Below are 13,346 nucleotides of genomic sequence, written 5' to 3' on the forward strand. Positions count from 1 at the left end.
GGGGGGCGGGCAGCGGCGGAGCCCCCAGAGGAGAGCAGGGCCAGGGGGGTACCGAGGTAATGGGTAGGGCCTGGGCGTCCGGCTGCGAGGGGCGGGAGCTCCAGGCGCACTTCGGCCCCGGCCGGGCCGAGCCACGGGGCGCCCGGGGCGGTGGGAGGGCAGCGGGGCGGGGAGGGAGGGTGGGAGGAGACGGCTGGGCCGGGCCGGGCCGGGGGGCTTGGCCGACGGGGAGCAGGTGGGCGGGGACAGGGGCCCTGCTGGAAGAGGCGCAGCAGCGAGGTGGCGGGCTGCGTGCGCAAACAGGGCTGCCGCCTCCTGGGCCCGGAGAACGGTGAGGCCGCTGGGGTTGGGCGCCCCAGCCCCGCGGGCCCGGTGCCGCGTCCAGGGCCACTGAGTTGGGCGCTGGGCCCTGTTGGGGGAGGATCTGGAGGCCCGGCCGGGCCAGGGCGCTGGGGGTTCACCAGCAGACCCAGTTGCTGGGCCAGAAGCAGGAGTTCTTGGGCAGGGCTCTGGTGGCGGGCACTGGTGGTGGGCACCGGTGGCGGGCGACGGTGGGCGAGGACGGGCACTTTCAGGGCTGGCATGAGTGGAAGGGGGACGAGGACGGCCCAGAGTTTGAGTTGGAGCGGAATTTGGGAGTTCCGTGTCATCGGGTGGGTTGATGAGTCATGAGATGTGGAGATCACAGAAGCCTTTCCTGGTGATCAGTTCTGAGTGAGGGAAATGCAAAGGGCTGGGATTTGGAGAAACGTTTTTGAGGCCACGTCTTGGGACACTAGATGCTCAGATGGCTGCCAGTGCCCATGCGAGGGACTTCGGGAGTGACGTCCCAGAGTGCTGGGACGGAGCAGCTGCAGCCTGGCGGGGGTGGGGGGCGGTTAAGGAAGGTCTTTGTGGTGGCCAGTCCCTGCCTTCCTTCCTTTCCAGGCCGTCAGGATTCAGCTGTGTTCCTGCGGGGAGTGGGTTAAAATTTCCTTCGGCCTCCACTCAGCCTTACAGTATCCACCAGGGGCAGGAGGGACATATACATGCGTGACTGCAGCAGTATTCTCTGTCGTGGAGCCCTCGCGCTTCCTCACTGTTGCCATAGTAACGGCCTATTGATGCTGTATTTATAGGGGAGGAAGCAGGCGCTAAATTTTGGGGGAAGGAGGGGGAGAAGGCCTCAGGGCAGCAGCAGTAGTGAGGGTGGCCACAGAATTGTTAATGGAGAGGGCCATGCCTGGGAGCTGTTTGGAGGAGTTCCTGGCATGTCTGAAGCTTAAACATGAACTAATGACTTATGCAGGTGTCAGGATAACACAGTCTGGCCTATGATACGTGTGGATGTGCATGCATCACAGTCGGGTGTGTTTGGGATAAGACATAGCTCTATGGAAGCTGTTACGTAATTTCTCCACAGGAAAAATTTAAATGCAGTTCTCATTGATAAGCAATGAAACATGTATTTTCCTGTCGTCACTTATTATTAAAGCCTTTGCTCATTGTTTTCAAACCACTTTTCTTCAATCAAAAACCTTGCTGTTAGGCATGCCACGCCCACACCTTAGACACGTGACTGGCACTGGCCTTAGGGGAACCTCAGAGATCTATAACAGAAGCAGGATTTTGAGAAAATATTACATCTTCTCTCTTATAAACAAACACTTGGGGTCAACTTTTCTCACAATGGCAGGCCCATCTGTTGACAAATTCCCATGCTGATAGTTTTGGGTGGGATTGTTGTAGGGTGCAAGAGAGAAAGGCGCCCTTAACACAGTGTTTCCATAGACGGATGTTACATTTGCTATTTTTCCTTGAGTTTTAATTTTATTTATGATTAATATTCTACCTGTTTGCCGAAAGGATTAGAGGGTATATTTTAAATATACATAAGATTGAAAACATAAGTAGAAAAGTGGGTACCATGTCACAGGGGAGAACGCATAAGTGTTTAACAGCTGGGCTTCCAGGGCGCCTGTCCTTCACGGTTAATGTTAGTACTGAACTTCCTGGCAGCCTAGGCAAAAAGGGTTACACCGTTCCTGTGTCTTACATCCAGTTAGTCATAAAACCAGAGCTTCTGCTTGGGAGGGGAGCAGTGGGGTGATTGCTCCCAGATGTGGACGGCTTGGCCAGTGCTCTGGAATATGTGCATGAGTGGGAGTGTACGTTGCGGGGGAGGGCAGTGTGCTGCGGCCATGGTTTACATACTGGCCGGATAATTCCTGAGCTTTCAGATGATAGTTCCCATTAGAGGCAACAGTCTTGTCTAGCTAGCGGCTCAGTTTTGAGCACGTCAGTTAACGTCTAGGTCCTCTGCTGCCGTGTTATTTAATGCAAAGGGAAGAGAGATTAGTCTGTTTCAGGAGATCCTTGCCACCCTGTCTGTGGAAGATGAACATGAGCTCGAACACGAGCAGGTCATCTGGGCTTGGGCCATGACTTTGGAGATGGCTCTTGTTGCCCCTTGTCTCTGAGGTCTTTTCCAGCTCAAAAGTGCAGAGATTCATCGAGGAGAGTGAGGAAGGCGGAACCTCAGCCTGTAGGAGTTTTTCTTTTTTGAAAGAAAACACTCAACCCTTAGGTCTAGACTCTCTGAGTGTATTCTTGGGAAAGGATGAGAGCGGCAGGGCTGTAAGTGGCTGCGCAGAGGATGATGTGCCCCATGGGGTGCTGCTTTGCCCTTTGACCCGGCCAGTGTGGGTGGGAGTCACATCCCAGGACCAAGAGGGTGCCCTGTAGGTTTTGGGGTGTGATTTCACCATGACTCTGCTTTTCTCCTTTGTCAGGGAAGTGAGACACTGGACCTGAGGGAGCGCCATGGCAGGTGAGTTCTTCCGGGCCCAGGCTGAGGGGGAGAAGAGCCATGCCTAGGGGCTCATGGGAAAGGGGCAAGTCTGACTATCAAGTCCTTTCCAGCTTTCCTCTCCCTGGGGGTTTTCCTGTGGCCCCTGTCCAATTGGCTGGCTCACATCTTTACCCTCTCAACTCTTTGGCTCCCTTCTGGAGCACGTGCTCCCGTGGAGATGCGCAGCTCCCCAGGCCACTCTGAGAGAAACTAATGTGGCAGGCCATGGGGCCTGGGGAGGGGTGCCTGCCTGGGCACCAAGAGGGGCTGCTTGACATGAGGACTAGGAAGTCCCACCTCGAGGGGAATACCAGGAGCAGATGTCACCTCTTCTTTCATCCTCTAAAGTCTCAGCTCAGGCTTATGGGGGTGCCAATCGGCTCAGCTGGAGCTGGGGTTCCCCTTGAGAATAAGTAGATACGGCTCCCACTCCATGACATTTTTGACGGATGCATCTGTGCCCAGTCTCCAAAAGCCTAGATTCTCCATCTAGACCCCGCTACCCCTCTTCCCAGAGGCATTCTCCGGTTCACGTGCATCCAGTCTCCCGATCTACTGCAGCCTGGGTTTGTACCAGACTGTCTGGGGCAAGACTATCGATGCCAGGCCACCTGACGGCACAGGTGTCCATTCAGGTGGAGGGACACCACCCTGGCAGCGTCTTCTGGGGCTCTTTAGTGTTGGTTACAGCGTCAGCCTCAAAGGGAAATACATTCTTATGATAAGGGCCCTGATTTTCTCTTTTTGAGGTGAGGCAGAAGATACTGCATACTTTTTCACTAAAACACTCAAAATCTGTCATGTCCATGGTTCCCATGCCACATGCACTTCACTCTCAGAGAGCCCCATTTTCCTCCAGAGTCTCGTCGGGTCCATGACATTCTAGGCAGACACACCGTGGCATCACAGAAAGTCAGCCCTTCCATCCCTTCTACGTGTCTGGGGTGGTGTCCTGCCTGCTGGCTCTGTCTTGCTTCCCTCCATAGTTGTGCCTCTGTGCCTGGGCTGGGTCTGGTTGGCAGGAGCCTCTGGGCCCCTCCCCATTGCAGACCTTGGTGTGACTCTCTCCTCAGTGTTTCTGGAGGCCAAGAATGCCCATTCGGTCCTGAAACGGTTCCCTCGTGCCAATGAATTCCTGGAGGAGCTGCGCCAGGGGACCATCGAGCGGGAGTGCATGGAGGAGATCTGCAGCTACGAGGAGGTCAAGGAGGTGTTTGAGGACAAGGAGAAAACGGCATGTACCGCCCTGGGGCTGGGTGCTGGGAGCACAGCTGGCCTCGGGAATAAGCAGAGTGGGCCCTGGGGACCTCAGACGAATTGGAAGCAATGAAGGGAAGCCAGCCGAGTCCAGGCCAGGGCCACTGGGACCGCAGAAGAACAGATCACCTGTCCTTAGAGTCCCATCTGCCTGACTCTGGGGGCCTCCTGACTTGTGAGTGTTGTCCTTTGTCCTCGGGGCATTCCACGGCCTCTTTGATGGCGCTCAGAGGCTAGTCAGACAGGGCAGGGCGGGGGCAGCCGCAGACCCCGCTGAACGTAAAACCAGACCTGCTGAAGGGCTCTGAGCTCCATCTGGGATACGAGAGCTTCCGTGTAAGTGTCAGCCGCCTTCCTCCTCCTTTTGCAGATGGAGTTCTGGAAAGGGTACCCGAATGCAGTCTATTCAGTTCGAGACCCTGCGCAGAGCTCAGACGCCATGTACGTGGTGGTGCCCCTTCTGGGGGTGGCGTTGCTGATTGTCATCGCCTTGTTCATCATCTGGAGGTGCCAGCTGCAGAAGGCCACCCGTCATCACCCCTCATATGCTCAGAACCGGTACCTAGCGAGTCGCGCGGGGCACAGCCTGCCCCGGGTCATGGTGTACCGGGGCACCGTGCACAGCCAGGGGGAGACCTCTGGGCACCGGGAGACAGGGAGCCCCCCGCAGGTGGTGCTGGGGCCTAGTCGCGGGGGTAGAACCACGGTCCGCCTCGAGAGCGCCCTCTACCTTCCTGAGCTGTCTCTCTCCAGGCTGTCCAGTGCCACCCCTCCGCCGTCCTACGAGGAGGTGACAGGTCCCCAGGAGAGCAGCGGTGAGGAGGCGAGCGTCTCTTACAGCGACCCGCCCCCGAAGTATGAGGAGATAGTGGCCGCCAACCCCGACTCAGACAAGTAGCAGGACTCGGGTCCTGTCCAGTGTGAAAGCCTCGTTCAGGGGCCTCCTGTTTTCTTTTTAACTTTTTTAAGACTGTGCCACCACAAAACAGCCTTAGCCTCCTTGTTGCCAAATAATTTCCTATCCGTGGATTTGTAGGAAGTCTGTTGTCAGAGACAGGTGGAGGGGGTAGGGATCACGCATGCATCAACACCTCTGGGGAGAGCCACAGGCCAGAGAGCCTAGCTCTGCCGGAAGCCCTCACGCCCCTGCCATCCTGTCTTCCTGTCAGGGACTGGCTTCTCTTATGCCAAAGGAATCACCCCATTGAATTGATTGTGGCCAGAATGTCCATAGGCTCGGGCCCGGGGGCCACGCAGCTGGCCGAAGACCGGTTTGTCTGAAGCCTCGCCACAGAGATGAGGGAGAGAAGCCAGCCCTTCAGCGCCCTTTTCCCTCACTAGCCCTGTGCTTTCTGTCCTTGCTCACGTTTGACAAGGACAAGGACAGAACAGAAACGAAAAGAGTAATAACACAACGAACACAATAAAACAGAACGATATCACCTGGGCCACTCATAGGGGTTCAAGGGAAATCAGTCACGCAGATCATCTGTGACACTCCCCTCCCCCGACACTCACCCCACACTCCCGACCAGGTTCAAGGGAATGTCTGGAGTCACCTGGAAGGAGGACGGGGGTGTGTGAAGGATGAGGGGCGGGGCCTGGCCGACAGAGCTACCTCCTTCAGACTGGGGACGTTGCCATCTGGAGGGTAGCTCTGATCCTACTGTGCTTGGCCTCCCCCAGACCCTGGCTCTCCAGGCACGTGTACCTTTAGCTGTGCTAAAGCCGCTACCCATTGGCACGAGCCCTATCATAGCCTCGGGAAAACGGACGCTGCTGACCCTGCCTGTGGAGCCCATGGCCTTTGAACGGGCGGGGTCTGGGCTGGGGCAGAGAGCTGAAGTTTTCTGCTTGTGAGGTTGGCCCGTAGGATGATTAAACCCACGAACTGGGCTTCCTCAGCACTGTGCTCTCTGGCTGTGAACTTTTAGGCTACTGCCCTTTTCGTGAGTAGGTGTGTTGAGATGAACTTGAATTTCAGATGGCTGATTTCTTCTTAATGATGGTGCCCACCAGGGGAGAAGATCCAAAAGTGTCCCTTTTTAGAAATTTCTCTGTGGGGGAGATGGGGAAGCTCATGACCTGGGGTTGACGGCCCATCAGTGATTTGCTCTGTCATTAGCAGATGCTGGTCCACTGTTAGTAACCCCTTTCTGTGGCCCAGGAGCTGCCCACCTCTCCATTTCAGTGAGGCTTCGGGCTGCAGCGGGGCAGAGGTGACCCGCCCTTTAAATGTCAGCGACCGCGCAAAAGACACTGTCAATACTGCCTCCCCACCCCTCCATCTTCATCCTCCTGGCCTCAGCACCAAACCATTTTTCCTCTGTGGTGCTTTAAAAAATGTAGCAAATTTTTGTGGGGCCCCAAAGAGTGCACAGCCAGGGTCTATTGGCAACCACAGCAGTTTAAAACCCACTGAGAAGACAAGCTTCTCTCTGTCTAAACAGCTCTCCAAGGCAGGCCTCAGGCCTCGTTCTTTGAATGCGGCCCTGCCTAGAGGCCACAGATGACTTCTGGAGGCCCCTCCAGTCCTGGGCACTCACCCAGGAACATGCTTCAAACGAGGAGGCTTTGTGTTCTTACCCCAGCGAGGCCACCAGCTTGGACAGCACAACCCTGTGGCCGGGGTTTTCCATCCTTACCCCTACCTCACAGGTCTCCTGGAGGCTGGCTGAGCTAACGCCTGTGCAGTGCTTGAGACACCGGGAAGCCAGTGCAGTTTGCCCTTAGGAAGATTCTTCTAGAAATATGTAGGTTATAAGGGACCAGTTTTAGCGGAGGCCTTTGTAGGACTCTGAAGTCGAGTCTCAACCTGGGGAGTCAGTCTCCCGCGAGTTGGACCGTTCCGCACCCCTGCTCCCCTTCCCCGAGAGCTCCCTGATGCCAGAGGTGCTGACCAGGTGGCATTCCACCTTTCCTTCCTCCCTCTTTTCCTCCCTCTGGGCCTCCAGCACCGCACTCCTGCCCTTTTTCACAAAGGCATTTTGGGCCTAGAAAGCCCCTGCTTTGTCCATGAGGGATGCTGGGGTCCATCCTATTCAGCCATGTTGGAGGACCCGGGGCAGCCTGAGGCTCCGGGGCTGGTCCCTGCCATCCCAGCCTTTCCTCGGGGGCCGTGCCTGCGTGTGACCCTGGAGCACGGGAGAGAGCCAGCCGTGGGCCCCACTCACCAGAGCCAGAGGGAGGTTGCCCGGGACTGCCTGCTCCCTTTGGCCCCCGTCGAGCCCCTCTCTGCTGAGCTGCTTGCTGTTTGCAGCCGGCTGGAGGTGGGAGCGGGTGGGATGCAGGAGCCCGGCCCGTTGGAGGGCGGCCTGCATCCTGCAGGCGCCGAGCTCTCCGGTTCAGGTGCTTCGCAGCGTTCTTCCACGTGGGGTTGCCACCGTGGTCTCTGGGACGTTTTTCGCAGTATATCATAGAAAAAAAGATTGTACAGTACACCATGGTCATAACTCCTCGTGGTGCACATTTGGCTTTTACGAATGCCCTGTACATATCTTTTCAAACTCTGTCTTTGTATGGATGTTGATTTGATACAGCGCTTAATCTGCAGTAGCCACATTTTCATTGTTTTTGGACTTGTGTGTGTGTGTGTGTGTGTGTGTGTGTGTGTATACACGTGTGCACGTTGCCTTTTCTCACATGCTTATTTGAAACAATAGCCGGTGTGTGGCTATATTTGTACCAGGAGGGTTCCGGTCTGAAGGGAGGAATGTCACCTCCCAGGGCTAGGCAGCCTGAGGACAGGACCCTGAGTCAGGAAAGCCGAGATTAGCTGTTGGAGCGAGCCCGCCAGAGTTGCCGCCTTCCGCCCTCCTTCACAAAAGGTTTTGGATGAAGATGAAGCAACTCCATCCTGTGGGCCTCCCCACTGTGGGACCCCCCCCCCTCACATGCCCTTTTGGAGCAGTGCCCCCAGCCTTGGCTCCTGTTCCGTGGGTATCAGCAGCTGAAGGAAATCTGAGCACTCCTGGGCCTTTTTGGTTTTTATTTTTATTTCTGGTGGAAAGATGTGTGACTGTTGACTTTGGGAACGGCAGGGCTGGTTATTTAGATAATTTTCACTTAAAAAAAAATAGAAAAGGCTTTGACAAATTCCTTGGAATGTGACTGTCACATGTTTTCAACCAAAATCTTTCAAAGACTTTTTCAAACAAGCATCACAATCTTGCCCCTCCCCTGCTACTCCCCATCACTTGGGGGTTTACAAAACGAAAGCACAACAGGAAGTGGAGTGTGCAGGTGCCCAGCGTGTGCAGCCCTGCACAGCTGTGACGCGCCCTGGCTGACGGACACACAACACTGCGCCGTCTGACCCGGAGGCCAGGGCCCTCCTCTTCTACTTGCGAATCCCACTGCCACTAGTGTGAATTCCTTAGGGTGCTTCGGAAAATAAGAATCTGCCCAATTTGTTGGACTTTGTGTTTTCGGTAGCTTGAAGATGACGGATCCGGGTCAGGAAAGCATCTTTTTGCTAAGGAGTTGGAGCCAGATGGTTCTTCTCTGGCTGGAGGTTGATCTTTTCACAACCAAATGGCATCCCACAAGAAGAACTAAAAACTACGCTGCCTCTAGATTGTTCCTTTGTCCGAGAGAGAGAGAGAGAGAGAGAGAGAGAGAGAGAGAGAGAGGGAGAGGGAGAGAGAGAGAGAGAGATTATTAAGAGAAACTCTCTTACCTACACTCTCTGTTTCTAGGAGTGTGCGTGTGTGTGCTACGTGTCATGTGTGTGCCCTCACGTTCAAGGCCGAGATGGAGAGCTGGGCAGACAAGCTGCTGTCTAGGCCGCTTTTCAGCTTGACAAGAACGCAGCTGCATGTCAGGATTGCACTGATTCAGAAACAAGCACACCCTCCCCACCGAACGCTACTCATGCTAATCAGTATAATTAGCTAATTTAAAAGTACTTTAATCAGACTGCCTGCAACTATGGTAAAAGCCCATTAATTCGAAGCCCACTAATTCAAAACTTAGAGAAAATCACAACTTAAGATAATTCACGGTATCTGCGATTCTCACTCCGTAGAAATATTCAAGGTATTCTTCCCTTCAGTTAGTTTTCAGGGGCATATGTGTAAGAGGGATCTAGTTTAATATGAGTACCTTTTTCAAATAAAAGGCTCAAGATATTATGGATCCCTTCACCGTGCCTTCGGCAGCTCTCATTTTTCGGGCTCTTCGTGTACAGGATGATCTCTGGTTCTCTCTCTACCGTGGGAATGTTGGGTATGGCAGCTTTTCATTCTCCTCCTTTATTTGCTCTATGAATAAAATAGTTTGTGAACTAAACTGCAATTTAAAGTAATATAACTGTATATCTTGCTAAATCGTCTGTAAAGCAGATGTTTCGCTATCAGACTGGCCGCTCCCATCATTCGCCCCCAAATATTCAAACGCATCGAGCTTTTCCTTTCACAGGCTGTGGGCGGTGAGTCTTTCTGGAGCAAGAATTTTCCTGACAAAGATATCCTAACAGCGCAGCACACCCCCTCGGGCTCAGTGCCTCAACAGTTGTCCCACTGTACTGAGCTATGTGACCGTTGCCCGGTGCCTGCCCTTCGCCCGCCCCCAGCCCAAGTATTAACACAGATATTCGAGATTGGGACAAATCCCACAGCTGCTTATGCCTCCCAATCTGTCTCCCCTTACGGATGCCACTTTCCCAGGCCTGAACACACCTGCTCTTTCACTCTGTGGTCGTGAATTTGTGACAGTGGAAACCCTGATATGTGCAACTGAGCTTATAGACAAGATTACTGTGAAATGGATTAATTTTGGTACCACTTTAAACTGTGCTCGTAATTCATGTGTTGACCCATGTCAGCTGGGAAATCTGTACATTCAGTAATATGTCAGGATTTCACTGGAGCCTGGGGGCAACAAACAAACGTACTTCTGATTTCTTTCTCTCTCTCTCTCTTTTTGTAATTGTTGGGTTTAGCTGTTAAGTTTGTCTCTTTCTGTACCAGAAGATAATGAATAATAATAAAGAGCAAATGGTATTCATTTGTGTTCTGTCCTCACCCGTCTTGGATCCCTGCTGACTCTCAAACTTCCACGGGGCATGGATGGTTGTGGGCCAAACTTGTTTTTCCAAAAGTCAGGCTGTAGATAAGGAAACAGCCCAAACCAGTTTAGAAGCAGGAAGCAGAGATGTCCTGGGTCCTAAAGTTTGCCCCATACGTGTAAGATGATCTGCTGACCCATCCCGCTGGGATGAGGTTAGTAGGGTCTGTCACAAATCATGTTAACAAGTTCCCTGTCACCTGATCCCTGGTTACTAATAGAGGTGTCCTTTACTAGAAAAGATGTCCTGCTTGGTTTCAGCTCTGGGGGAGGGGTGGGAGGGAGAAACTTCTCTGTGCCCTACATAGGTGGGACATAATACTCAGGTTTTGCCCTGGCTCGGCTTCCTGGCTTCTGAGGATGGCAGGAGTCCAAGACTGTCCAGAGGGCAATGATGCCTTAGCCTCCCCTCGGAGGAAGTGTGGTCTTAGCCCCGAGCACTCCCAGCTGTTGGTGTGGAGTGAGGTATGGCCATGGGAAGTTGCTGGTGAAAGTTGTGCCCATCCCCAGTAATGAAAGTAATCCACCCTTTAATAGGAAAAGTCATGGCAGTGATGAGACGATGGCAGTGAAATTCAGGGCCTCTTTCAAGGATTGAATGTGGAGGCTCAATGCCAAGGATGACAGCCAGAGGCCTTAGGTTCCATTCTTATCCCAAGCTGGCTTATTGAGTGATGCCAAGCTTCTGGAGATGCCGGCAAGTCAAATGAAGACTCTTCAAGCAGACTCCAGCACACAGATGGGATCATGTTATGAACATAGGTTTTGAACTTCAGGCTCTTTTTGTTAGAAACTAGCACTCCAGGCAGCCACTTAGGGTCCCAGCCTAGTCCGTGCAAGGAAGCTAATACATGAGGTCTTGGGAAGGTGGGACCCCTCTTTTCACCCTTTCCCCAGACCCCATCCTGTACCACGGCCACACCCTTACAGCAGCTGGCTTGAGATCTCACAGAATGAAGGGACTGAAGGACAGTGGAGAGGAGCCACGAGCTGTGCTTGGAAATGATCAAAGCCAGCATTTATTGAGCACTTAGTGTACGCCAGGCCCTGTAGATGCATTAACTGAGATGATCCTCCCAATAAACCCGTGACATCTGAGGGAAGCAAGGCCCGAAAGGCATGCCATTTGACCAAGGCCTCCCAGGGAAGAAGTGCCGGCCTTATCATGTGAACCCCAGTCTGTCCAGATTGTCCCACCGCAGGCCACTCACATGGCATTGCTGGTCTCCTTTGGAGATCACTTTGCTTTTGTTTTCTTGTTGACTGTTCATCCTCCCAGCACACCCCCCGCCGCTTCCTGCCCAACTGTTAATTCCACAAGGGCAGGGACCATGTATAACTTTTTTTTTTCTCACCACTTCTTCCCCAGAACTCAGCACAGTGCCTGGCTCACACTCAGTGTTCAATTAAATAAAATGTGTTGACTGATTTTATTCTCCAGTCATAACCCAAGCTCCTTGTATTAGTTTGCTCGGGGTGCCATAACAAAGGCCTGCAGACTGGATGGCTTAAATGACAGAAATGTATTGTTTCCCATTTCTAGAGGCTGGAAGTCTGAGATCAAGGTGTCGGCAGTGTTGGTTTCTCCTGAGGCCTCTCTCCTTGGCTTGTAGACAGCCATCTTCTCCCTGTGTCTTCATGTGGTCTTCCCTGTGTACATGTCTCTATCTTAATCTCCTCTTCTTATAAGGACACCACTCATATTGGATCAGGGACCACCGTATTGACCTCATTTAACCTTAATTACCTCTTTAAAGATCCTACCTCTCAATATAATTGCGTTCTGAGGTACTGGAGGTCAGTACTTCAACGTATGAACTTGTGGAGGGGGGGACACAGTTCAGCCCATAACACTCTATTCATGGCAGGGGGAGTTTTTGTTGCCCCTTCTCCCAACCCTGAGCACATCATACACACTCTGGAAAAGCTTGTGGGTGGACATCATGACTTCTCTGAGATGCCGACAAAGACAGGGGCGCCTTGCCACTCTCAAACCGTGCGCCAGAGCAGATTCTTACTTGCCACAGATGGATGGGCCTGGGACAGCTGCTGAAGGTCCCCACAGGGCAGGTGGGGTTGGGAGAGGCAAAGTGGGCTTCAGAATGGTTTTCCCAGGGTCCCTCTGTGGAGAGTGATGGGAGAACCCAAAGCCTGAAGAACAGACAAAATATTTGTGCCCTCTCAAATTTTTTTAATAGACAAAACATGTTGTTTTCATGAATCACAAGCCTAGCAGCTCCAGTAACAGTGGCTTTCAACAATTTCTCTGAAGCGCTCAAACTGTGTGATGGATTCAGTTCCACCGGGCTTTATGTGCTATAAAAATAGAGGCTATAGAGGCTGGGTAACATTCATATCAGGCTGGTTACACTTAATCACAGAAGCACAGTGGGTTGGCTGGTTGATGCCAGCATCCCAGAGTCCTAGAGTCCTGGGGCTGACCGGGCATAGAGGGAGGGGTGCTGGCAGAGCACTGTGTCCCCCAACCTGGGGGTGTCCCTGCTTCCACCCAGGCCATGGGGCTCTGGAAGGGCCCTACCTGTTTGGAGCTCTGGGCCTAGCTTGGTCGGGGAGGCATGAGACAAGCCATAGCCACAGAGCATGTGGAACTTTCTGCTAGGCTGGAGCGGGGGGCTGCCAGAGAAAGCCTTCCTGAAGAAACCATAGCCAATCTAAAGCTTGAAGGATGAGTAGAAATCAGTCAGGCAAAAAGAACAGAAGACAATTAAACCAGGCAGAGGGAGAACATGTGAAGAGGCCTGGAGACCAGCAAGGCCATCATGTTTTTAAGGCAACAGAAGAAGCCAGGGTAGCAGAAGGGGAAAGACTTGTGCAAGATGAGACTGGAAAAGGTAGAGGGAAGTCAGTCCATGTAGGGCTCCCTAGGCCACACTCAGTATTGTAGTCTTTATTGGTAGTGGGAGCAAGAGGCCATGACCACGCCTATTATATTGGCAACAATCTCTCTGCCTGCTGTATGGAGAACGGGCTCAACAGGATCAAAGAGATAAGGTAGGAGGCTATGGCAGTCATCCAGGCAAGAGATGGTGATGGGATTGGCCAGGTTGGTGAGAGAGGAGACAGACAGAAGTAAACCACGGAGAAGATGTTTCCTCAAACACCGAATTACATGTTTAAGAGGTTGTATGAGGGTTCTCCAGACACAGAACCCATATAAGATATATTGATAGAT

The 13,346-nt window shown here is 53.0% G+C and overlaps 1 protein-coding gene across 2 annotated transcripts; it reads left to right on the forward strand.

Moving 5' to 3' along the window:
• The first annotated feature begins 8 nt into the window (after positions 1-8).
• Positions 9-10,072, forward strand: PRRG3 (proline rich and Gla domain 3). 2 transcript variants are annotated; one of them, XM_036840879.1, is made up of 4 exons: positions 9-56; positions 2,772-2,809; positions 3,904-4,064; positions 4,458-10,072. In XM_036840879.1, the coding sequence occupies exons 2-4, from the start codon at positions 2,803-2,805 to the stop codon at positions 4,983-4,985; spliced, it is 696 nt and encodes a 231-aa protein (XP_036696774.1). In that variant the 5' UTR covers positions 9-56; positions 2,772-2,802; the 3' UTR covers positions 4,986-10,072. The 2 variants fall into 2 exon arrangements, with proteins under 2 accessions (XP_036696774.1, XP_036696773.1); XM_036840878.1 differs by lacking the exon at positions 9-56 and adding an exon at positions 247-331.
• Positions 10,073-13,346: the final 3,274 nt, after the last annotated feature.

The sequence above is a fragment of the Balaenoptera musculus genome, chromosome X, assembly GCF_009873245.2.
Source record: "Balaenoptera musculus isolate JJ_BM4_2016_0621 chromosome X, mBalMus1.pri.v3, whole genome shotgun sequence".
NCBI classification, from domain to species: domain Eukaryota; kingdom Metazoa; phylum Chordata; class Mammalia; order Artiodactyla; family Balaenopteridae; genus Balaenoptera; species Balaenoptera musculus.